The sequence below is a fragment of the Asterias amurensis genome, chromosome 6, assembly GCF_032118995.1.
Source record: "Asterias amurensis chromosome 6, ASM3211899v1".
Classification (NCBI taxonomy): Eukaryota; Metazoa; Echinodermata; class Asteroidea; order Forcipulatida; family Asteriidae; genus Asterias; species Asterias amurensis.
The window spans coordinates 4,587,798-4,612,555 of NC_092653.1; the positions used below are offsets into that span (position 1 = coordinate 4,587,798).

Below are 24,758 nucleotides of genomic sequence, written 5' to 3' on the forward strand. Positions count from 1 at the left end.
TGTATACGCAGTAATTCCTATACTCAGTTCTGTGGAATCCCACCCGAGTAATATGCCTGTGATTTTTTAACAGAACTCTGGAAAGTACTGAGTAATTGGTAAAACCAAAATACATGTAGATACACAGTGTTAATGTAAACAGATGCTAAAAAAACTCTCTTGCATTTCAAAATGGAAGATACCTAAACCATGCATAATTGTTTTCTTTTTTAAGTCTAGTTAGTCACCAAAATTTATCACAAAATATAATCCGACAGTTACAGTTGGCAAAAGATAGTACTATTGTTCTATTTCATAATTGTTAAAATTAAACATTCACATCTCACATAAATAACACATTTATTTTATATATTATATTTCTTGAAAATTAATTTACATTATTTTTATTTATTTTTTTCTGTACACATTGCCTGGCGGGTTTCATGAAGTTCAATTAAAGGAAGATCTCTGTTTTTTTAAGTAGATGAAATTGTAATTTTATTTGAATGGACACATTACAGCCCAGGATTGAAGTTACACCGAGGTTGCCCCTGGTGCCCTGTTCCCTGGCCTCGGTGCCCCATACACTCTTAAAGGAACGTTACAGAATTGGTAAGAAACAAAAATCGTGAAGATCACAGATTAAAATAAAACTTACACGGTCTAATGATGATGATGATAGTTGAGTACATTCCTTGAAATATTTCTGTCTGAAATGTCATATTTGATGAGAAATAAATAATCTAACTTCGCGTTTGGAGTTTATCGCTCAGTGAGCGTTTTATTCATTTTCTTGTTTTGGCATCGATGCAATGCAAAATTTGTAATCGGTTTTCACTATTCTCTCGTGTCCCAGATGGCTGATCGATCTCAAACTTCTACAGGTTTGTCAGTTTATGTATATGGTGGATTACATAAAGTGCCTACACTGCCAGCAATTGTTTTGTTAGCAAAATCCGATTCTGTCATGTTCCTTTAAGATTTATCCAATAGAAGTGCCCTTTGCAAAATGGAAATGACCTGAAATGCCCGCTGCACACTTAGGACTATCCTTAGGTTTGAATAACTCTTGGGACTAGTCCTAGGTTAGGACTCTCTTTGTGAAATAAATGCCTGCCGTCGATTTCACAAAACTCTTCCTAACTTAAGACTAATCTTAGGACTTAGGACGAGTCACAACCCTGCACTGTAGCATGCAGACCTTAAGATTAATCCTAAGTTACTCGTCCTAACTCGAGATAAGACGAGTCCTAACTCGTGCAAACGGCTGGTTCAGTAAAAGTTTTACACTACAAGCCCTGGGGCCCTTTGTAGATTTTCTTTAAAAGGTTTAGCTCTGATATTTTCTTGTTACTCATGATTAAAAACTGTTATTTTATTTTGTTTTTGTAGTCTGATCATACCCTGCATATTAAAAACAATAATCCTCGTCACCCGACCGGGACCAGACTAAATCCAGCCTTAGGCTGTATTTGAATAAGCAGCTGCAACTAATTTCAGCATATATGCTTCAACACACGTAAAAAAAACCTTGCAGTACCGTCATCGATCCGTTTTTCTGACTTTGCAATAAGGGGTAATTAAATCGGCCCCATTTTTATAACGCCTGAAAACAATTTCAAAATGAATTTTGCACAGCAAAATTTGTTGACTTGAGTTATTTTTTGCACACTGAATATTATTGTAATTGAGCATCAAATGATGTTTTTTTAGAGGCAACCGTTTATTGGCCCCAGGGCAAGGGGCCAATTTTACAGTGCTACTTAAAGGAACACGTTGCCTTGGATCGGACGAGTTGGTCAAAACAAAAGCGTTTGTAACCGTTTTTTATAAAATGCATATGGTTGGAAAGATGTTTTAAAAGTATAATACAATGATCCACACAAGTTTGCCTCGAAATTGCGTGGTTTTCCTTCTACTGTGCGAACTAACATGGTCGGCCATTTATGGGAGTCAAAATTTTGACCCCCATAAATGGCTGACGTGTTAGTCGACGAGGTAAAAGGAAAACCACGCAATTTCGAGGCATGTTTGTGTTGATCATTGTATTCTACTTTTACAACATCTTTCTACCCATTCGCATTTAATAAAAAAACGGTTACAAACGCTTTTCAAAGACCAACTCGACCGATCTAAGGCAACGTGTTCCTTTAACGGAAAGCAAATCTGTGTGCTAACTATAACAGACAAATTTGCTTAAGCAAAAAAGATTCTGGTCTAGCAAATAAAATCAATTAAAATAAAATTTGAGCTCAATTGTTTGACAAAGTTGCGAGATAAAATAGGAAGAAAAAACACCCTTTTCACACAAAGTTGTGTGCTTTCAGATGCTTGATGTCGGGACCTCAAAATCTAAATCGGAGGTCTCAAAATCAAATTAAAATATTTTAGTAGAAAATGACTTTTTTCTCAAAAACGACGTTACTTCAAAAGGAACCGTTTCCCACATTGTGTTATACTATCAACAGCTGTCCATTGCTTGTTACCAAGTAAGCTTTTATGCTAATAATTATTTTGAGTAATTACTAAAAGTGTCCAGTGTCTTTAAAGGCAGTGGACACTATTGGTAATTACTCAAAATAATTATCAGCATAAAACCTCACTTGGTAAAGAGTAATGGGGAGAGGTTGATAGTATAAAACAATGTTAGAAACAGCTCCCTCTGAAGTGACATAGTTATCGAGAAAGAGGTAATTTTCCACAAATTTGATTTTGAGACCTCAAGTTTATAATTTGACGTCTCGAAATCAAGCATCGAAATGCACAAAACTTCGTGTGACAAGGGTGTTTTTTTCTTTTATAGTTATCTCGCAACTCCGACGACCAATCGAGCTCAAATTTTCACAGGTTTGTTATTTTATGCATATGTTGAGATACACTAAGTGAGAAGACTGGTCTTTGACAATTACCAGTAGTGTCCACTGTCTTTAAGATGATGATCCAGCTGCAGCTGCTTTAGAAACGACCTCGGTTTAAAATGGCCGACTTGTGAGCAAGGTCTACTGCACATTCTCCGTGGGGTCACTCCGCTGTCCTCATCTTGACATACTGAAGATTGACAAGTGATTCATCTCAAATCCTCGTATGCCTTTGGCTGCAAAGTAGATGTAACCGGTGTGGTACACTGCGAAGGATAATAGAGATAACAATAACAATAATGGTAGGAATACAAGACATTTATAAGGGCAAATAATGCAGGAGCCTCTATGCGCAACACAAAACTTAAAACAATGACAAAATAAACTACAAGCAAGTGTTACAACAAAAAGATTCAAACAAACGAGTCTTAAAAAGTCCCTTGAAAATCTTAATAGAGTCAGCTTGGCGAATACGAAGATGTTAGTCATTCCATAATGAGGGTGCAATGCTTTTGAAACCTCTTTGAGCGGAGAATTTAGTTGAAAAAGAAGTTCCAGCCAGCATACAAAGAGGCTGAATAGGAATACATTTATGTAGAAAGTCAGATACATAGACGGGAGATAGGCCTTAAAGAGCTTTGAAAGTGATAATATTCAATTTATATGCAATCTGTAGTTTGATCGAGAGCCAGTAGAGTTCTTGATATGAGACACTACATTACAAATGGCGAGAGCAGTAAAAGCTTTCAATTTATTTCATTTATTCTGGTTGTGAAGCCAAGGACTCTCAGAAAAGTGAAATTTAAAGGAACCTAACAAAATTGAAATTTACACGGTCTAATGATGATGATAGTAGAAAACATCCCTTGAAATATTTCTGTCTGAACTTTCATATTTGATGAGAAATAAATAATTTAATTTCGCATTTGTGGGTTTATTGCTCAATGAGCATTTTATTCATTTTCTTGTTTTGGCATCAATGCAATGCAAAATTTGGTATCGGTTTTCCACTATTCTCTCGTGACCCAGATGGCCGATCGATCTCAAACCTCTACAGGTTTGTCAGTTCATGTGTATGGTGGATTACATAAAGTGCTTACACTGCCAGCAACCTTTTTGCCAGGGATACCACCTCTGTAATGTTCCTTTAATTACTGTCTAAGAACCCAATGGAGACAAGACAAGGAAGGAAAGTTTAGCTTTAGATGTGAGAGAAAAAAACCAGCAGAAATACTCTAGGGAAACCCACTCAGTCAAGTGGGGACAGAAAACCCAATCCACATAGTGCCCCCGACGTTCCAACCTAGGTTCTAGAGGTGGAAAGCGAGGAAAGATACCAATATGCTAACCCAACGACCCAAAGGTTAAATGTCACAAACACAAACTAGTGTCCCAGTGGTTGTCGGACATGGCACAAGTTTTAAGGGAAGGTACACCTTTGGTAATTGTCAAAGACCAGTCTTCTCACTTGGTGTATCCCAACATATGCATAAAATAACAAGCCTGTAAAAATTTGGGCTCAATCAGTCATCGAAGTTGCGAGAAAATGATGAAAGAAAAAACACCCTTGCTGGACGAATTTGTGTGCTTTCAGACAGGAATAAAAGACTTCTAGCTAGAAGTCTTTTATTATTTTAGTGAGAAATTACCTCTTTCTCAAAAACTACATTACTTCAGAGGGAGTCGTTTCCCATAATGTTTTATACTATCAAGAGCTCACCATGCTCGTTACCAAGTCAGTTTTTAAGTTAATATTTGTTTTGAGTAATTACCAAATGTGTACCTTCCCATTAAGCTTAGACAGGTTACCAGCCACAATAAAACAGTGTCATGCCAACATTTACGTATACCGTTAAACAGCTTCATAGGACCAATATTTAATGTTAAAGCTTTTAAACCCAGAACGTTTAAAGCACTCAATAAATGTTGTTTTCCCCCAAAAAAAACAATAATACATAAACATCGTTACTTCAAAGGAACATTACAGAATTGACTTTTGCTAAAAAAAACTGTTGCCGGCAGTGTAAGCACTTTATGTAAGCCATCGTATACATAAACTGTCAAACCTGTAGAAGTTTGAGATAGATCAGCCATCTTGGTCACAAGAAAACAGTGAAAAAACAACAACACTTTTTGCATGACATCAAATAAAACAAAAAATAATATTATGCTCACTGAGCAATATATTTCAAACGGGAAACAATTTTTATTTATTTTCATCAAATATGACGTTTCAGACAGAAATATTTCAATGGGTGTTTCTACCATCATAATTATTGGACCATGTAAAAAAAAAAATCACTTTTTTTTCTTCTTACCAATTCTGGTATGTCCTTTAATTGCATTCAATGAAAAAACATTTAATTGCATTCAATGAAAAAACAACCATCAAATGTGACATTATTTTTAGCCTTCGAGAAAGACTCTGCTAGGGTCGAAACGTCAGGCCATTAACTATTTTTTGCATTGTTTTTAATACTTACATCCTGGCACAAAGAACAGGAAGCCGATGATGATAAAAATTGCACTGGCAATATGTTCTGTCGAAGGAAAATATAAAAATTCATTGATTAATAATCATTGCCGGATTGATTTGAAGCAACTAGAGCAATGTATTACAAAAAAAGACCCTATCTCTGGTTACACCCTTAGGCTGAGTAAAAAAAAAACATGTTTAGCGTCCGGGTTTCTCTAAAAAAGGAAGGAGGGGCTTTTTATTTTTTATTTCAAGATGGCCGCCATTCTTTTTAAAATGTCAAATATCCATTGTTTTTTCTACTGCTCAAACAGAAAATAATAATAATAATAATAATAATAATAATAATAATAATAATAATAATAATAATAATAATAATAATAATAATAATAATAATAATAATAATAATAATAATAATAATAATAATAATAATAATATCAAAGTTTTATATAGCGCACGCATCTACCAAACAAGGTACTCAAGGTGCTGAGTATATACAAACTTTCAGAAAGATAGGTAATTGCAGTGATGAATTTTGAGACCCAAGTGTTTAGCGCCTTATATAAATGAAACATTTTGGTCAAGACATTGTTTTAGCTGAGATCTTTCAAAGTAAACCCTTTTTTTTATTAAATTTAAAAATAAAAAATAAAAAAGGAAGCGGCCTCTAAAAAGGAAGCGGGCGAGGACGCTAAACGTGTTTCTTTTTTTTACTCGGCCTTATGTTCCAACACCTCTACACATAAGTTCCTAACCCTAATCTGAACCCTCACCCGTCCGAACATAGAGTAGTCACCCTCTTTCTAAAGCAACCTTTGTTGGAAAAAGAAAAATAACAGATTGTTTCAATCTTATCTTTGCAAGACAATAAATGTGGCAATTGGTAGTTTTATAAAATTCCTTGCATTGGTGAACCAGAGATCTACTTGCCAGCATAGAAACATTAAGCCTAGCCCTATTATAGGACCCAACGTTAAAAAAATTCCCATTTTGATCGACCTCTCACAGTGTTGTCTGCTGCCGTGTCTACACATATACATTGGTCACCATATCTTGACTGCACAGCGTTAACATGCAAACGCAACGTAAGATCGTGCGTCTTGTGTACGCCAACAGACTGTGAGAACATGAACATGAACAGCAATATTTAACGTAGGGATCTGCATTTCACGAAAAATGACGGATTTGTGAGGAATATATGAAGACCATAACCTACCTCAGAATAATGTATGCTGACAGGGAATGTGAATCTGTTGAAATTAATGGCTTCTTGCAGGTAAGGTTTGAGTTACGGAATTATGAAGCTTTGAAAATTTTCCTCCCCAGAAATGGACCCTGATATTCAGGACGTCACTGTATAGTATAATACTAAAGTGAAAGGCCGCCAGGGATACTCAAAGCCCAAACCCAAGTTGCCTGTAATTAAAGCGTTTATTTGGTTTTTCCTATAGGTTCCTTTTTAAAGCTGACACACATTTAGTTGAAAACCGTTGATAACTCACCATGTTTTGTTGCTTCAAACACAATTCCAGCAGCTATTAACACTGCAAGATAGGAGAAAAAACACAGCATTAAAATTGTGCATCACACAGACCTGCGCACAATTTCATACCGTCAAATATTAAACCTACTCCTTTTGAATAGCATCATATGATGGTTTGCAAGGTGCTGTGGTGCATAATGCTGCCAATCAGACCAGGAACACCAGGGCAAACCCCTTCTCTTTACGATAAGTGCACTTGGTTCTTTTACGTGTGTTACACAACACACAGGACCAATTGTTTTACATCCCATCCAAAGGACGAAGCAATGGTAAAGTGTCTTGCTTAAAGGCAGTGGACACTATTGGTAATTGTCAAAGACTTGCCTTCACAGTTGGTGTATCTCAACATATGCATGAAACAACAAACCTGTGAAAATTTGAGCTCAATCGGTCATCGAACTTGCGAGATAATAATGAAAGAAAAAACACCCTGGTCACACGAAGTTGTGTGCGTTTAGATGGTTGATTTCGAGACCTCAAGTTCTAAATCTGAGGTCTCGAAATCAAATTCGTGGAAAATTACTTCTTTCTCCAAAACTATGGCACTTCAGAGGGAGCTGTTTCTCACAATGTTTTATATCACCAACCTCTCCCCATTACTTGTCACCAAGAAAGGTTTTATGCCAAAAATTATTTTGAGTAATTACCAATAGTGTCCACTGCCTTTAACAGCTCCTTTACGACATGCCATAAAAGTAATTTGAGGATACTCATACTACCCTAGAGCAATCCGTATCTGGAACCGACTTCCTGCTCCAGCAGTGAATGCTCCATCGATGGAAACATTCAAGTTGGCAGCTCTTCCAGCCATCAGGGAGATGCGTTCACCACCCCAAGCCTAAGAAGCCTGCAAATTACAAGTTTCTTTTTACATCATCACCACATCTTTATATACACCTTTTTTTTATCCATTGAGTTTATTGTTTTGGATTGGCACCTTGAGTTCTTGCTGCACCGGCTGATAGGTCATTGGCCACCAACCTCCTAGTCTAGCCTTCAAGGCTGTAAGAAGGAGCAACCTACTGAAGACTGAGTAATAAAACATTCTTTTCTTTTACTTACAAATGCCCACAACAAGCATAACAACTGATCCCAGCACAGCTCTCCAATTCTGCCTGATCTCCGGATGCTGCCACCACCTGCGAGAGAAAAATGGGAATTTGGCAAAAAGGAAAAGGTTTGAACAACGACTAATGAAGGCTAAGAATTCAGAAGAAGAAACTAATAAACTGAATTACAGGCCTGTAAGTTTTGGTTTTGAAACGACAAGGGCACCAAGGCAATGCATTTTCTCCTTGGTAAAAGAGGAAATAGTAAATATCTGAAGCCCGGTTCCATGCGAAGCGAATTTGACGACAATTTGACGTCACGACCTTCCTTTCGCAGCGATATTCGCAAGTGAGTAGAGCAGATGGCAACTGCTGCGAATTATTCGTTGCGAATTTGTGACGTCAACATTCGCTTCACATTCGCATTCACATGAAGTATGAACCGGGCTTAATGGAGCATTTCTAGGGCACTAAGGTAATGACCAGGGGGCACAGAGGCGATTGCGTCCGTTGCCTCTGAGAAGTATCAGTCCAGGAATTAAAGATTAAAATCAAGTTTTATTTCCTCTTCATAATCTTTTACTGGGATACTATGTGTATATGCAGTTGGGTGATGACACCCTTCAGCGACCCAGCAACTATCGCCGAGAGAACTAACATTCGGTAAAAGTGGAGAAATCCATTGGGGTCAGTTATTGTTACCAACAATTTCCCCCTAAAATTCATGTTCTGATATTGCATTCACAAATCATCCTTTCCGATTTAATATTACGTTTCATGGCTTAAAATTGTTGGTGACAACAGTTCTGACAAATTTTTCGGGCATTTAAAAAAAAAAAGTCTTTTTGCAAACGAGGGTCTAATAATAGGCCTTCTAGGGAATAACAAAGAAATACCCCCAAAAAGCTGTTTCTCCCTTTTGATCAGACAGACATTTTTGTTGTCAAGTGCCTTTGATTAGCGTTGTCCGGAAAAGGGTGCAATTTAAGTTTTTTTTTAGTACACTAATTATGATGCTAATAATTTTGTATCATATGCTGGTAAGCTTAGTAGAAGTAATGAGAGTATCACTTTAGACCTTTTTTAATTTTTATGATGATAACTCTTAAGGATTATTTCAACTCAAACGATTCATCATGGTGACAGTGTCAGATATTTACAGATGTCAGAAAGAAAGACTCTCATTCTCATCCATAAATTAAACAAGAACTTAACTAAGTGTTGTCATTTTTTTCCCCATCAATCTCAGTATTGCCACAACTTTATAGACTATTTATAGGGCCAATAAAATAAAAAATACCAGTTGATCGTCCTCGCCCACATCCTTTTTTTTTTATTACTATTTTTCATTTTCCAATTTTTGTAAAATAAAAAAAATGATAAAAAAAAGAAGTTTTTTTAAATTTTTAATCGATGGATCCTTTCAACACATTATGCTTAAAGCCCACCCTTGTTTCCGCACGTTTCTCCGTGTCATGACATGTGTTTACTATAAATCCGTAATTCTCGATGTCGAGAATTGATAATTGTTTAAATGTTTTCTCAAACAGTAAAGCATTTCATGGAATAATATTTCAAGAGAAGTCTTTTACCATTACCTTCTGTAAACCCTGTAAGTTATTTGTAAATCTGTGAAATTCTGTTCCGAAAGTGTATTTAATGGCTAATGCTCTCGAACACGTGTAACCGTCTGTTTCATAAAACAATATTAGTGAACGCCTACCAGATACTAGCAAATCTTTTTAGCTTTTAATAATCCGACTCTGTTAACACGGGTCCTCATGCAAATAGATGTAAAATAAGTTTGCAGTGTTTCAAACTGAAGAATTTGTGGCCTGTTTTAATTTGAAATACTAAACGGCCAACTTGGAAAAAAATAATTTAAATAATAAATAAACAGGCCCTCATCCTCCTCTTTTTTTGAAAAATCCGGCTGATCAACTGGTATTTTTGTTTTTATATGGCCTAATATACAAATGAAACAAGTTGTATTTTATTTCATAGAGCTCTTCTTCACAAAACTCTTCTTAAAGGCAGTGGACACTATTGGTAATTACTCAAAATATTTACTAGCATAAAACCTTTCTTGGTGACAAGTAATGGGGAGAGGTTGATGGTATAAAACATTGTGAGAAACGGCTCCCTCTCAAGTGCCATAGTTTTCGAGAAAGAAGTAATTTTCCACGAATTTGATTTCGAGACCTCAGGTTTAGAACTTGAGGTCTCGAAATCAACTATCTAAACGCACACAACTTCTTGTGACAAGGGTGGTTATTTCTTTCATTATTATCTCGCAACTTCGACGACCGATTGAGCTCAAATTTTCACAGGTTTGTTATTTTATGCATATGTTGAGATACACCAACTGTGAAGGCTAGTCTTTGACAATTACCAATAGTGTCCACTGCCTTTAACTTAGGATCACTCCTCATGTGATCATGTACATTTTGTGTCACTTGTGATAATAACTGGATCCAGTGCAACAGAAGTCATGGTGTGCATAGAGAGATTTGAATTTAGAAACAGAAAGTTTGAGCTTACCACATTTTTCCCGAGGCGGGAGCATTGTACTCGGATTCTTTCCTGGCCTGGGTGCTGTAATTCTCCTGTGACTCTTCAATCAGCGGCTGCAATACATAAATAACAGGGATTAGAACAAAAGCCAACACACCACATGTTGTTTTAGCAAAAGTATTCATTTAAAGGCAGTGGACACTATTGTTAATTACTCATAATAATCAAAAGCATAAAAACCTACATGGGAACGAGCAATTTCAATTTCCCTCGTGACATTAAGGTGTCCTTTGCCTTTACTTTGGAAAAACTGCCTTGTCCTTACAAAGATTTTAAATGTACAATAGATACTAGGATGCCCGCTGCACCATTTATACAAGTTCAAATGGGTGCATATTACAAGTTAAAATGGGTGCATATTACAACCAGGGCCCACTGTTATTGAGCTGCTAAAAGACAGTGGACACTATTGGTAGTTGTCAGAGACCAGTCTTCTCACTTGGTGTATCTCAACACATGCATAAAATAACAAACCTGTGAAAATTTGAGCTCAATTGGTCATCGAACTGCGAGATAATAATGAAAGAAAAAAAACCTTGTCACACGAAGTTGTGTGCTTTCAGATGCTTGATTTCGAGACCTCAAATTCTAAATCTGAGGTCTCGAAATCAAACTCTTTGAAAATTACTTCTTTCTCGAAAACTACGTCACTTGAGAGGGAGCTGTTTCTCACAATGTTTTATACCATCAACCTCTCCCCATTACCTATACCAAGTAAGGTTTTATACTAAAAATTACTTTGAGTAATTACCAATATTGCCACTGCCTTTAAAATATAAGCACAAAAACTAGCTCAGCATGCAACAAAAATACCAGTACAAAATTCCGTATCACAAGTAACATCTGTAAACTTTGCTTTACCTAAAGAAAATTGTTCAGCAATATTTTCTGCTTCAAGGCGCTCTAGTCAATGATGATGACAATTTGGCCCTGTAATCATCAATAATTAGTCCAACAATATAGCTGTCATTATGAGACAGGTTTATTAAAAAAATAGCGACCCAAGTAAACAATTGGGCTTTGTCAGTGTATGGAATACATCAACATTTTTTAATTAAATGGTATTCTCTTTTTAGCTACACTAGTGTCTGTCCCAACGGACCATAATGGACAAGGAGAGCGAAGGGAGTGTATAACTTTGGTAATTATTAAGGACCAGAAAAACCTACTTGGTAAAGAGGCTGAGCACTGGAGAGCTGTTGATACTCCACAAAATTGATTCAGAAACAACCCCTTTTGAAGTAATGTAGTTTTAGAGATAGAGGTAATTTTTTCACCGAATCATTTGAACCTGATGAAGCCTTTCTCGGGCATCTGAAAGCACACTCTTTGCAACAAGGGTGTTTTTTTTCTTGAAACCTTGGCCTACTCGCTCTTGAAATAACCCACAGAACCAACAGCAATTGCCCTGGTGCCCTGTGCTTTTGCTGTGGTGCCCTTTGCAAAGTTCTTATACATATGCAGTGGCACTAGACACAGATTGGATGTAGGGTTCGATAGTAAGGTTTGTGGTGACACAATCAAAAATATGGGCAGGCCTCCAAATAACCCATGGCACCCACAGCAGTTGCCGTGGTGCCCTGTGCTTTTGCTGCGGTGCCCTTTGCAAAGTTCCAATACAAACTTACATTTTCCCCTAGAAGTGCCCCTTACTAGAGGAAAAGTGCTGTGCCCATTCAAGAGCAAATTCAAGGCCTGAATGACCGAGATTTTCAGTGGTTGAATTTTGCCAGGGCGGCCCCTGCAATAAGCCTTTTTGAGGTATGGCGGAGACAATGCTACAACACTGTAAAGTTGTGGTAAATTTGTGCGTATTGACCATAGAAATAGAACGTATGCTATTCAGTGAAGTGCACATTTTAGGTGACGCCGTGTTTACACGTAAACCTAATGACCACCAACATGGTGAGCGTGGCATCAGTCGCGGCGTGTGACGCGTGCGTATCACGTCTGCCATACCTCAAAAAGGCTTATGGGTCTTTAGTTTTCCCAAAAAATTCTTTCTAATGCTACTATTTAGAAGTAACTGCCACCAAGAAAAGCACAACATAATATGATATATTGTTGAGAGAATGCAAAAACTCAAAAATTTAACAGAGAAATATAGCAAATCTGAGAACCTTGTAAGTTCCGGAAGAAACCAAAGCCCTCACTGTGTTCAAAGTGAACTTTGCAATGGGGCCTCTGCAAGCTAAGGGTCTATAGTTTGCTTCCAAAAACAAACTACCTCTATGCTACTATGTATTTAGAAGTAACTGCCACCAAGAAAAATAACAAATGTGTTATTATTGAGAGAATGCAAACATTCAACATTTTAGAGAAATAAAAGAAAATCTGAGAAACTTGTATGTTTCGGAAGAAACCGATGTCCCACTGAATTCAAAGCAAGAACTATCAATGGCTAAGATTTTCATTGGTTGAACCTAGCCATGGCGGGATTGGTGGCCTCTGCAAGCCAAATGATTACATTTTTCCAAAAACAAACTACAATGTACCGCTATGCTACTATTAAGAACTACCACCAAGAAAAGCAAAAAATATTATATAGATGTGAGAATGCCAAAATTCAAAACTAAAAAGAACTTAAATAAATTGGAGAACCTTATATGTTCCGCAAGAAGCCGATGCCAAACTATCCATATCAATCACTTCCTCAGCCACTCCATCCTGGTAAGACATTTTTTTGTCTCTTGAATTTGTTTATTCTGTCTCTAGAAAAAGGGTCTAAAACACATCAATGTTCGTCTCCTAATTTTTGCTGAAATAAGGCACTGGGAAAGATGTAGATTGCTAAAAACAATTACAATACTGGACCATTATGGTGACAAAGTATCAGAAGTCAGGCAAGCTGCAAAATAGTTTTGTGATGATCGATCGACTTGCAGGGAAAATTGCAGGGAACCGAAATTAACACCTTGGTGTACATGCCCAGTGAGTAGGTTGTTTTATCTACACAGACTCGGCCACACACTCCGGGGAACGATTTCCCTTGTTTAGTATCAGAGCAAAATCACAATTTCCTAGTCAATATTGCCATTCAGTGTGCACAAAATAAGTCCAGTCTAAATTTGTTGAGCACTACACAAAACTGCTGGTCGATATTGTTCCCTGCACTCTCCAACCACAATGAGCAGTTGACCAGTGAAAATGCTAGACACAAAATTGTATCAGTTGCTACTCAAAAATCACGTATGCTAGTCATCAGTGTGCACAACTCGATGTCACTCTAAATTTTTTGCTACACAAAATTGCTGAATGTTATTGTCCCTGTACCACAATTAGCAGTTGACCACCAGTGATGAAAGAAAAGACAGATCCAAAATGTATCAGTTGCTATTCAAAAATCAAATACAGTACATGGTAGTCAATACTGGCATTCAGTATGCACAACTCGGTGTCAGTCTAAATTGGTTGCTCCACAAAATTGCAGAATGTTTTTGTTCCCTGTACCATAACGAGCAGTTGACCACCAGTGATGAAAGAAAAGACAGATCCAAAATGTATCAGTTGCTACTCAAAAATCACGACTTGAATCAGCATTCAGCGCACAAAATAAGTTCAGTCAAAATGTGTTGCTACACAAAACAGGCTGGACGATATCGTTCCCTGCACTCAAACCACAATGTGCAGTTGACCAGTGATGAAAGTAAGGAAAGTCCAAATAGTGAAGTATCACAAAAGCTTTACTGGTGTCAGTCAGCGAATTCCTGCAACAAGTATCCACAGAAACCACAACCTATCCAACGGTGATGGTCCAGGTATTGTGCAGGTGTCAAGAGCAGGGCTCAGCACTGGTTCAGTAGTAAGCCTTGCGTACTGCATGCAGAGACGATCAATTCTTTTAATTCAAACCTCTAAAACTTCAGGTTGAATGATAGCAGCACTTAGTTTTCCAACGTGGAGAAAAAGGTCAATTGTTGAACATGTAATACAAAATCCCAGGAATCCATGGAAATACTCCAATAAATTATCACAAGGTAGATCGAAACAAAGCTGCACAAGCCTGGGTGTAGCAGAATACAATACTGCAGAGAGCTTTCACCGGCTTTTCAGCGTTTCCTCCCCACTACTACTAAAGCAGTGCTTCACCAGATGCTCTCACTAAACCCACCTGTTACTCGTTCCCAACACACTGGCTGTATGCTAGTAGTGTATGCTGAGTTTACAAATACACCATTAGAGAGCCAGGGCAGTCATCCTAACATAACTAATGCATAATTAATGTAGGCAAGCTGCAAGAAGGCCTATTTACATTGTTCTCTATTTAATAGTGTAAAGTGCCTTTGGATGATTGAGCCACACTGTATGATATTGATTGGGAACTCTGTGTCATAGTGGGTTAGTTTAGTAAATTGAATGTACTTTGCATTGCATATATTGTAGTTCATTGAGCCCTGCTCTATGCATGGATGGGAGTAGCTACATGTAACTGCCATAGAGAAGGGAGCAGTACACAAACTATCAGAGTTTAACATTATCAGCTCCTGAGAACATTGCACTAAGCTTACATTGCACCATAGAGCATAAAGCACGGACCAGGCACGATTTTACCCAGTATTCTGTTATTAAAGCACACTTTGAACCCTTTGAAATTTACTGTTAGGAGGAATTAAGCACCCCCCCCCCAATGGCAGCAGAGCACAACATGTACAGTTTTTATCATATTTTCAAGGTTCACCACGTATGTGTGCATTTATTCAATGAAAACAGCTGCTCAACAAGGTTGGAAGAAAAAAAATTGTAAAGATAAAAACTAAGTTTAGGGGATTGCACCGGTAAGACCTATCTGGCAGTGGCTGCTGAATGTGCCGCAGCACTTTGTAAGCCTTTATATATAAATGGGTCTCAACATTCACAAACTTCAAAAACCTGTCTTTAAAAAAAACATATAATAAGCCATTTGAGATGCTTGTAGATAAAGCACTGTATAAAAACTTCTAAAAACTGTTCCAATTGCCTCCCCGATTTACACCATGCCTGATGCGGAAGAGGGTGGGTCCCCTGTGAACTTTTTTTTCTTCTTCTGAACCGAAAGGGTCCAATGGCTTAAAGGCCCAGTGACAATAATGTGGAAGCGCTTTGAGACATGGTGTATAAAGCGATATATAAAAACCGACTATTATTATTTTTATTTTTATTAATATTTCCCATTGGAAGCGCCCTTTGCAAAATGGCTTTACCCTTTCAAAGACCAAAAATTTCAGGCCTGTTACTTCCTGGTTTTTGTTTTGGTCTGTTAAATAATTGGATGACCATTGCATAGGACGGATTTAGTCAGCATCCGAGCTTATGATGGGCATTGTTGTTTAGAAAAACCAACTTAAAGGTTTTGAGGCTATAATATAGAAGTAGTCACAGGCTAGTCAGTAGTTAAATTTTTAAGTTACACCAAAAGATTTTCTGGTTAAGACTCCAGCGTGCTAATCGAGTGTAACCTCCAAATTTGCGTGTATATGACCAACCTCAAAATTTTAGTTTTTGAATCCATGTATTTAGGTGCTATATTTTGTCAAATGGATGAAAAAGTGGCAGTAAGATTGGACATAGATAGATCTAGTAAAACTAAAGTGCTCCTCTACTACATTCTCAGTTCTATTCCTTGAACCACTTTTAATAGTTGTAGGTGAATGTAGTAAATAAATAATGTTCACTTTCTGGTGGGTCATTTCCATGACAAATCACCTGATGGGGTGGCCGGCTCTGTCTCAGATTTTGCCTTTTTTTTTTTAAACAATCCTGGGTGTCATGAATAAACACACACACACACATTTTAGAATCCTATTCCTCAATTTTTTTTTGAGATACGACACCCTAAAAAATTAAAGCCATTATACACTTTCGGAACACAGAAAGAAAAAAAATATTCACAGATTTACAAATAACTTATAGGGTTTAAAGAAGGTAATGGTGAAAGACTTCTCTTGAAACATTATTCCATGAAATGCTTGACTTTTTTAGAAAACATTAAAACAATTATCAATTCTCGACATCGAGAATTACGGATTTATAGTAAACACATGTCATGACACGGCGAAACGTGCGAAAACAAGGGTGGGTTTTCCCGTTATTTTCTCCCGACTCCGATGACCAATTGAGCCTAAATTTTCACAGGTTTGTTATTTTATATATAAGTTGTGATACACAAAGTGTGGGATTTGGACAACACTGTTTACTGAAAGTGTCCAATGGCTTTAATCTTATTCTTATGCTTTTATTAATTCTTCACTCAAAAATTAGATATTCCTTTTTGGTAAAAAAAATGAGTGAATATTTTTGGCAGAATACGGCAAGTTTTCCCAAGAGCCAGGAAGCCGAGAGCCATAACAGCCCTACAACAAGGACTTAATAGGAGGAGAGTTCATGTGAATTTTGAGACATTTATAGTGCTCCAATGGAGAGGAGATGAGAATTAGTAAACAAGGCTACACTACACACGAGCGCCCTCTGCTGACAGTGACAATTGATCTGACTGAGTCTTTCTCTTTTTAGTATTTTCACAAAAATCCGTTATCATGTTTTTCACTAACCTCCCAATTTTCCGACATTGTCAGTTCGCAAGGGCAGCCGTCAAGCTTTCCAGATGAGAACTACATCAGCCACATCTCAAATCAAGCTATTTGTGTGCATTTAAGTTCATTTTCACTTTTGTTTCTCGTGTTGTGTACAATCTTTAGGCATGGTTTTTTGTGTGTACTGTATGCACGCAATCATCGCATTCTGGGTGGTACCTAGTGACCGACCATTCACATATCATACAACGATACGCAAGGAACCAGTTCCCCCATGCGGCTTGTCGATTAAACCGTGGAGCAAGTTGAGTGAAATATTTTTAATGGGTCACAAGAAGTAAGATTAGATACATTGTTTAAGACATCGTCAACTTTCAAAATTATTTTATAAAATTTAAATAAACTAGTGACAAACATTCTATTTACAATCAAATGCACTACGATTGTTTAAAAATATAAAACTCATAAATTAGGCCCCTCCCTAAAACCTATTTTACCTGCTATGAATAATAGACTCTTCCAACCAGTAATCGCCCTCTTTCTCGTAAAAACAATAACAAGAATGTTCAGTATTGTTGTAAAAACTGATCAGAGTTCCTTACATTAACATTTTTAGAACTGACATGACCAGAGTTTGGTGCATTTATATCTTACGTAAATTTGCATTTGTTGTCTTTATCTATATGTTGTTACAATTTCCAAAGTGTGTCAAGTTGTCACGTAGCGTGCCGTGATCGTCTAGTGGTTAGGACATTGCGTTGTGGTCGCAATAACCCAGGTTCGAATCCTGGTCACGGCAGAATGAAAAATTCGGGCACGAAAGTGGCGGCACTTTTTTTTTTACTTTTTCGATGGTTGAAGTATTTATTTTTTTGCATGTATTTATCCCATGAAAGCTTTAAATTTTACTCATTTTGACTTCTTCTTTTCTGTACAACGAGTTCCACATATTCAAACGTGTGGACCAAATCAACCGAACCAACATATTTTGTTAATTTCTGTTGTCTTAAATAACTAATATGCTAAACAATAAACATTTTTTTTAACGAAAACATTGTTTCGTCTAGACATTGAAGAAAACATATTTAGCGGTGCATATTCGACATTATACATATAGTCATAACATTTACAAAAGGTTTCAAACATTTCCCCCCCCCCAATTTTTTGTTTTTTTAAGGCAATGTTAGTCGCTTCTAAACACCCAAGTTAAGTCAGTCACGTAGCGTGCCGTGATCGTCTAGTGGTTAGGACATTGCGTTGTGGTCGCAATAACCCAGGTTCGAATCCTGGTCACGGCAGAATGAAACATTCGGGCACGAAAGTGGCTACGAGTTGTTTTCTTCATATAGGTTTATGTTCACAGTAGTTCTGTTTTGCATGATGAATACACATTTTGATTTAATTCGTGCCCTTACGGGACCACAAAGTCCACCACCAACGTGCAGTGACCCAATCACCCAAAACCAACAAATTGTTACTGTCTATTTTTTTTTTTTTTTAAGAAAATATGTTTTGCCCGTCTAGAAATTTAAAAGAAGAAAACATTTTAGGTGTATGCGCTCCGACTGAAAGTGATTTAATTCAGCAAAAAATATTAAAATAATACGAGTATGGCCATTAGTAAAATAAAGTCTGACACCTGTGTTCCCGCCGACCAATGACAAGGATTTTAAGTGTGTAAAACATTTACAAGTCTGTGATAAATGTTCAAAAAATTATAAATATATAAGTTCAATTGTCAATAAATTAAGTTACAAATACTCATACAAAAAGTTTTAAACATTCCCAACCGAGTAAAATAAAAAACATACAAGTTAAACATGATGTTGAAAAGGCAATTTTTGCCAACTTTATAAGACACAATTGAAGTAATACTTGTTGATAAATTTCGAAAAGGTTTAGACCAAAGGTGTAACCATCATTTATAAAAATTGCTAACTACCGTTTGATTGTTGATTGATTGATGTAATTTTTTTTTTCAATTTTTTTCCTTTTTTTTTATTTCTGTAAAGTTTAATTTTTTGTTATGTGATTTCTTATATTTCTTTCTTTATTTTATTTTTATTATTATTTGTAAATGGAATACATAAAACAAATTCTTATACATCAATCATTTCACAAAGAAACAATAGTCACTTTGATTGTTGTATGATTATGAATGTTTGTTTTACAACCTTTATTTACCATGCGCCGATACCGAGATACGTTGATATAATTTATTTTAACCACAGATAAGTGTCCAAGTTGTCACGTAGCGTGCCGTGATCGTCTAGTGGTTAGGACATTGCGTTGTGGTCGCAATAACCCAGGTTCGAATCCTGGTCGCGGCAGAATGAAATATTCGGGCACGAAAGTGACGGCTAAATTTTTTTACACTCTTTAAAGTCCAAGTATTTCTTATTTTGCATGTAGTTAACTCATAAAACTTCAAATTTGTCTCGTGTATCCTCTTCTTCTTTCACACTGTACAGCGGGTATTCTGGACGGGTCCACTAAAGGTTCACATTATTCAAATTATGCGGATTACATCACCCAAAACCTCTATACCTATTTATTATTCTGTCGAACTTCCTAAATAAAATGAACAAAAGTTCACAAGGGCAGTCCTCAAGCTTTCCAGGTAAAAACCTTTAAAAAGCTTACTTTATTATTAGCAAATGCTACTAATAAAATAATGGGTTTTGTTTTTTATGAAAACATGTTTGTTTTTTCCCGTCTAGTCATAAAAAAAACGTATTTAACGGAAGGCATTTTAGACCTAATAAAAATGCGAATGAAACATTAATTTTTGTTCAGCAAGATATTAAAATGTTACGAGTATGGCCATACGGCAAAATAAAGTGTGACGTGTCTTCCACTACCGACTAATGGCAATAAGATAAATGGAAATATAGTGTTTGATATACATGCTCCTATCAATAAATATTCAAAAAGTTTTCTAATAAATAAATAAATAAGTACAACTGTCCCAAAACTGATATATTTTGTAATTAAATTTAAACCACATTATTTCATCAAGTCAGTCACGTAGCGTGCCGTGATCGTCTAGTGGTTAGGACATTGCGTTGTGGTCGCAATAACCCAGGTTCGAATCCTGGTCACGGCAGAATTGAAACATTCGGGCACGAAAGTGACGGCAACATTTTTGTTTTCCTCAACATATTTCTTGTTTGGCATATTTGTTTCATATATTAACTTATACAACTTTCATTTCCAATTTCCCCCTTTTCAACAATACATCATGCTTGGCAAACTGAGAGAGAAAAAATAGTTTATAATTCTTAGTTTAGGCTTCAATTATGTTCAATTCGACAACTAGATTGATAGAACATGTTAATACCATGTTTTGGCTATTGGTCCCTTCAGCTGTTTAGGCATAATATAGGCCTGTAGATGAACAAAATATTGCTTTCATAATAATTATGTACTGGATTTGATCGGCTATTATTTTTGGGCTTATTGCACTCACTTTTTGGAAATTATTTCAAGGCAGTCACGTAGCGTGCCGTGATCGTCTAGTGGTTAGGACATTGCGTTGTGGTCGCAATAACCCAGGTTCGAATCCTGGTCACGGCAGAATGAAATAGTTCGGGCACGAAAGTGACGGTAAGTTTTTTTGCCTTTCCAAAATGATCCTTCAATAGGTTCGCGCGTGAGTTCGTTCGATGAAACAAAAGGTGGGCAGCACGTGTGCTTTTCCCCATTTAAAAATGTCAGTTCCAGTTTAAAGTTTAGATAAATAAAACGGCTACAGGCATATTTGAAATAAATTGTCCAATTTATTTCTGATTTGTTTAGAGTAAACTTTCGAACGAAGATATTCTGCATTACAACGGACAGAGACACTAAAATTCTTTATACAAAAAAATTAATGTTTATTTTATTATTTTGTGGGGAAAAAACCAGTAGGGCCTACGCCACCTATGTTTTGAGCTTGAGGTCTAAGTCTTTTATGCACAAAATATTGCATTGATGTTATGCACAAAATATTGCTTTCAGAATAAACTATTGACGCAAGATTATGTATCGGACTTTGGGCGGCAATCTATTGCATGAACAAGCTGTAACTATTTCAAGTTGTCACGTAGCGTGCCGTGATCGTCTAGTGGTTAGGACATTGCGTTGTGGTCGCAATAACCCAGGTTCGAATCCTGGTCACGGCAGAATGAAACAAATTCGGGCACGAAAGTGACGGCAAGTTTTTTTCCTGAAATGAGGGGGAAATTTCTTGTTTCGCATGATTAGTTTTAGTTTACACATTTTCATTTTCAATCTATTTCCCCCATGTTAGAACAGTACAACCTGGCTTGGCGAGACAACATCATATACCATGTCTACGATAATGAACGAATTTTATATAATAAAAAAAAAAACACTTTCAGACCCATTTTACAATTCTCGGTACCGATTGATAGAAACTTAAGAATACCATTTTGCAATTGGTCCATTTCCCGTTTTATCTTTATGCACCAAATGTTGCTTTAATAATTATTGACGCCAGATAATGTATTGGACTTTGATCGGCTATTGTATATTGCGTGAACAAGTTAGTTACTATTCCAAGTTGTCACGTAGCGTGCCGTGATCGTCTAGTGGTTATAGGACATTGCGTTGTGGTTGCAATATCCCAGTTTCAAATTCTGGTCACGGCAGAATGGAACCAGGCACGAATGTGACGGCAAATTTTATTCTCAAATGACAGCCAATTGTTTCGCATGATTATAATAATTATATTTGTATATTTTTCACCTTTATTCTACCCCGTCTTTTTCGAAGAACTTAAACAAACAGTTTAGGCCCATAATACATAAAGAAATGCGTTAATATTAGGCCCAACATTTAATTTACCATGTGATGATTAATTTGCTCTCGGCCGCTTTTCCCCTTTTAGGCCTTGCACACATTTATGATTTCTTTATTGCGGCCAGATGTTTTATAAACTTTGGTTGGATGTGAGGCAAGTTACTAACCCAAGTTGTCACGTAGCGTGCCGTGATCGTCTAGTGGTTAGGACATTGCGTTGTGGTCGCAATAACCAAGGTTCGAATCCTGGTCACGGCAGAATGAAAAATTCGGGCACAAAAGTGACGACAAATGTTTTCCCCCATTGACAGCAAATTGTTTCGCATGATTATAATTTATTTTTACACTTTCATTTATATTCTACCCCCTTTTTTAACAGACCGACTTGGCATATTATTTTTAGATAAGGTTCGAGATTAAACAAGCTCTTTAGACCCATTTAATACATAAAGAAAAGCGGTAATTAGGCCACATCAGATTCAACGAAACGTCTGAATATTTTTTTCTCTCAGTCGATTTTCCCCTTTTAGGCCTTGCACACATTTATTGCTTTCATAAGTATTGCCGCCAGATGTTTTACACACTTTGGTTGGATGTGAACTCATGTCTATTGCTTAAACAAGTTACTAACTAAATCAAGTCAGTCACGTATAGCGTGCCGTGATCGTCTAGTGGTTAGGACATTGCGTTGTGGTCGCAATAACCCAGGTTCGAATCCTGGTCACGGCAGAATGAAAAATTCGGGCACGAAAGTGAAAGCAAAATGTTTTGCATAATCATAATTTAATTATATATTGTTCATTTATATTCAACCCCCTTTTTTAACAGTTGGCTTAATTTTGAGCGGGTTCGAGAATAAACAAACTATTTAGACCCATTTAATACATAGAAAGAAAAGCGGTAATTAGGCCCCATTCATTGAAACTTGTTAATATGTTTTGCTCTCGGTCGCTTTTCCCCTTTTAAGCCTTGCACACATTTATTGCTTTCATAAGTATTGCCGCCAGATGTTTTATAAACTTTGGTTGGATGTGAACCCATGTCTATTGCTTAAACAACTTAATAACTCAAGTTGTCATTTAGCGTGCCGTGATCGTCTAGTGGTTAGGACATTGCGTTGTGGTCGCAATAACCCAGGTTCGAATCCTGGTCACGGCAGAACTGAAACAAATTCGGGCACGAAAGTGACAGCACTTTTTTTCCTCAAATGAGAGCAACCTATTTCGCATACCTATCATTTACTTATATAACTTTCATCTTTAATCTATACTCCCTCTTTTTAAACTGAACAACTGGGCAACTTGACATGAAGCAAATAGGCCCCTACTTTTCTATGATATTCAAGATTAAACAAACACTTTCCATTATACATAAAGAAATGCGCATAATAAGCCCCCATATGAAAAATGTGAATGTTATTTTGCTCTTGGTCGCAATCCCCCTAGTAGCAAACAATTATTGCTTTCATAAGTATTGGCACCAGTATCTTATTGGACTTCGGTCGGTTATAGCCCCATGCCTAGGCTATTGCGTGAACAAGTTTGAATCTATTTCAAGTCAGTCACGTAGCGTGCCGTGATCGTCTAGTGGTTAGGACATTGCGTTGTGGTCGCAATAACCCAGGTTCGAATCCTGGTCACGGCAGAATGGAAAATTCGGGCACGAATGTGACGGCAAGTTTTTTGGCCTTTTTCACATTGACCTTTCGTTCGTGAGTTCTTTCGAAGATGAAGAAAGGGCAGCACAAGTGTTTTGACCCAGTGTTTTTATTTTTTTATATTTTTTTTACAGTTTTACACATTTAGCAACATTTAACGGCTAGGCCCCTATTGGCCAATTTATTACTGTTTTTTTTATTAAAGTGATCTATCAAACAAAACATTCTGCAAACGGACAGAGACATTGGGATTTGCGTAAAACTTCTTTGTAAACAATAATATCAACAATATACCTGTATACGCCACGGTTTTTCAGCTTTAAGCCTAGGCCTATCTATGCCCAAAATATTGCTTCGTAATAATCATTGATGCCAGGAAGTTTGATTGGACTTTTGTCGTCTATTGCATATTGCATAACAAGTTAGTAACTATTCCAAGTTGTCACGTAGCGTGCCGTGATCGTCTAGTGGTTAGGACATTGCGTTGTGGTCGCAATAACCCAGGTTCGAATCCTGGTCACGGCAGAATGAAAAATATTCGGGCACGAAAGTGACGGCAATGTTTTTTGACCATTCAAAGTTTCGTGCGTGAGTTCGTTCGATGATGCAAAAGGTGGCAGCACGTATTCTTTCCCCGTTTTTAAATTGTCAAATTTAAAAACTAAGATAACTTTAACGGCCATTTGTACTAAATTGTCCAATTTATACCGATTTGTGTTGTATTCATTGTTTCATTGTATCATAGGCCTACCCCATGTTTTTTTCTGCATGCTTTCTAAACCCATTTCACTGCTTATTAGAAATCCTTCGAGAAAGACTCTGCTAGGGTCGAAACGTTGGGCCATTTACTTTTTATTTTTATTTTTTAAAAGAAATATAAAATGAAAAACTTTGCAAACGAACAGAGACATTATAAATTCGCGTGAAATTCTTTGTAAAAACTAATTTTGAAGTGTAAGACTTGAAACTTTGCATGGTGGAAGTACGAAATAGAAAGGTTTGCGGTAACACCATGTAGGCCTAATGATAATCTCTGAAATGAGTTGGGGTGGTTCTGAAAAAAAAAATGGTTGATACACAGTATGCCAACAATATGTGGGTTTGTGTACAACCATGGATGTAGCTACCTCCATGGTAATACCATGGTTTAAACTACCCTGCAAAAATTGGGTTGGATTGGAATAGTAGGGTCAAGAAACATTTCAACTGGTTTGAACTCTGCTCACAATTACAGAGCATGTAATATTATTTTGGCAGAATCTCAGCAGAGTTTAATCTGATCGCTCATACATATAAAAAATAGTAGATTC

The 24,758-nt window shown here is 36.8% G+C and overlaps 1 protein-coding gene and 11 non-coding genes across 13 annotated transcripts; 11 read left to right on the plus strand and 1 right to left on the minus strand.

The window, feature by feature from the left end:
* Positions 1 to 2,559: 2,559 nt before the first annotated feature.
* LOC139938870 (transmembrane protein 134-like) lies at positions 2,560 to 24,629 on the minus strand. 2 transcript variants are annotated; one of them, XM_071934517.1, is made up of 6 exons: positions 17,007 to 24,629; positions 10,447 to 10,532; positions 7,919 to 7,995; positions 6,816 to 6,857; positions 5,321 to 5,377; positions 2,560 to 3,103 (listed from the first exon to the last, which is right to left on the minus strand). In XM_071934517.1, exons 1-6 carry the CDS (start codon positions 17,022 to 17,024, stop codon positions 3,015 to 3,017), a joined length of 369 nt encoding a protein of 122 aa, XP_071790618.1. In that variant the 5' UTR covers positions 17,025 to 24,629; the 3' UTR covers positions 2,560 to 3,014. The 2 variants fall into 2 exon arrangements, with proteins under 2 accessions (XP_071790618.1, XP_071790617.1); XM_071934516.1 differs by lacking the exon at positions 17,007 to 24,629 and adding an exon at positions 13,081 to 16,959.
* On the plus strand, positions 17,716 to 17,787 carry Trnah-gug (transfer RNA histidin (anticodon GUG)). Its single transcript has one exon. It is a non-coding gene; the product is annotated as a tRNA-His (tRNA).
* Trnah-gug (transfer RNA histidin (anticodon GUG)) lies at positions 18,215 to 18,286 on the plus strand. Its single transcript has one exon. It is a non-coding gene; the product is annotated as a tRNA-His (tRNA).
* On the plus strand, positions 19,247 to 19,318 carry Trnah-gug (transfer RNA histidin (anticodon GUG)). The gene has a single exon. It is a non-coding gene; the product is annotated as a tRNA-His (tRNA).
* Trnah-gug (transfer RNA histidin (anticodon GUG)) lies at positions 20,023 to 20,094 on the plus strand. The gene has a single exon. It is a non-coding gene; the product is annotated as a tRNA-His (tRNA).
* Positions 20,493 to 20,564, plus strand: Trnah-gug (transfer RNA histidin (anticodon GUG)). Its single transcript has one exon. It is a non-coding gene; the product is annotated as a tRNA-His (tRNA).
* On the plus strand, positions 21,080 to 21,151 carry Trnah-gug (transfer RNA histidin (anticodon GUG)). Its single transcript has one exon. It is a non-coding gene; the product is annotated as a tRNA-His (tRNA).
* Positions 21,978 to 22,049, plus strand: Trnah-gug (transfer RNA histidin (anticodon GUG)). The gene has a single exon. It is a non-coding gene; the product is annotated as a tRNA-His (tRNA).
* Positions 22,449 to 22,520, plus strand: Trnah-gug (transfer RNA histidin (anticodon GUG)). The gene has a single exon. It is a non-coding gene; the product is annotated as a tRNA-His (tRNA).
* On the plus strand, positions 22,878 to 22,949 carry Trnah-gug (transfer RNA histidin (anticodon GUG)). Its single transcript has one exon. It is a non-coding gene; the product is annotated as a tRNA-His (tRNA).
* On the plus strand, positions 23,364 to 23,435 carry Trnah-gug (transfer RNA histidin (anticodon GUG)). Its single transcript has one exon. It is a non-coding gene; the product is annotated as a tRNA-His (tRNA).
* On the plus strand, positions 23,902 to 23,973 carry Trnah-gug (transfer RNA histidin (anticodon GUG)). The gene has a single exon. It is a non-coding gene; the product is annotated as a tRNA-His (tRNA).
* Positions 24,630 to 24,758: the final 129 nt, after the last annotated feature.

Coding starts and splice junctions, on each gene's coding strand:
- LOC139938870 (XM_071934516.1), bottom strand. CDS start 13,158: ATGTCTTACCAGGATGGAGTGGCTGAGGAAGTGATTGATATGGATAGT. Junction 5,378..6,815: donor GTTTGAAGCAACAAAACATG/GTGAGTTATCAA, acceptor TTCCTTCGACAG/AACATATTGCCAGTGCAATT. Junction 3,104..5,320: donor CCTGTTCTTTGTGCCAGGAT/GTAAGTATTAAA, acceptor TATCCTTCGCAG/TGTACCACACCGGTTACATC.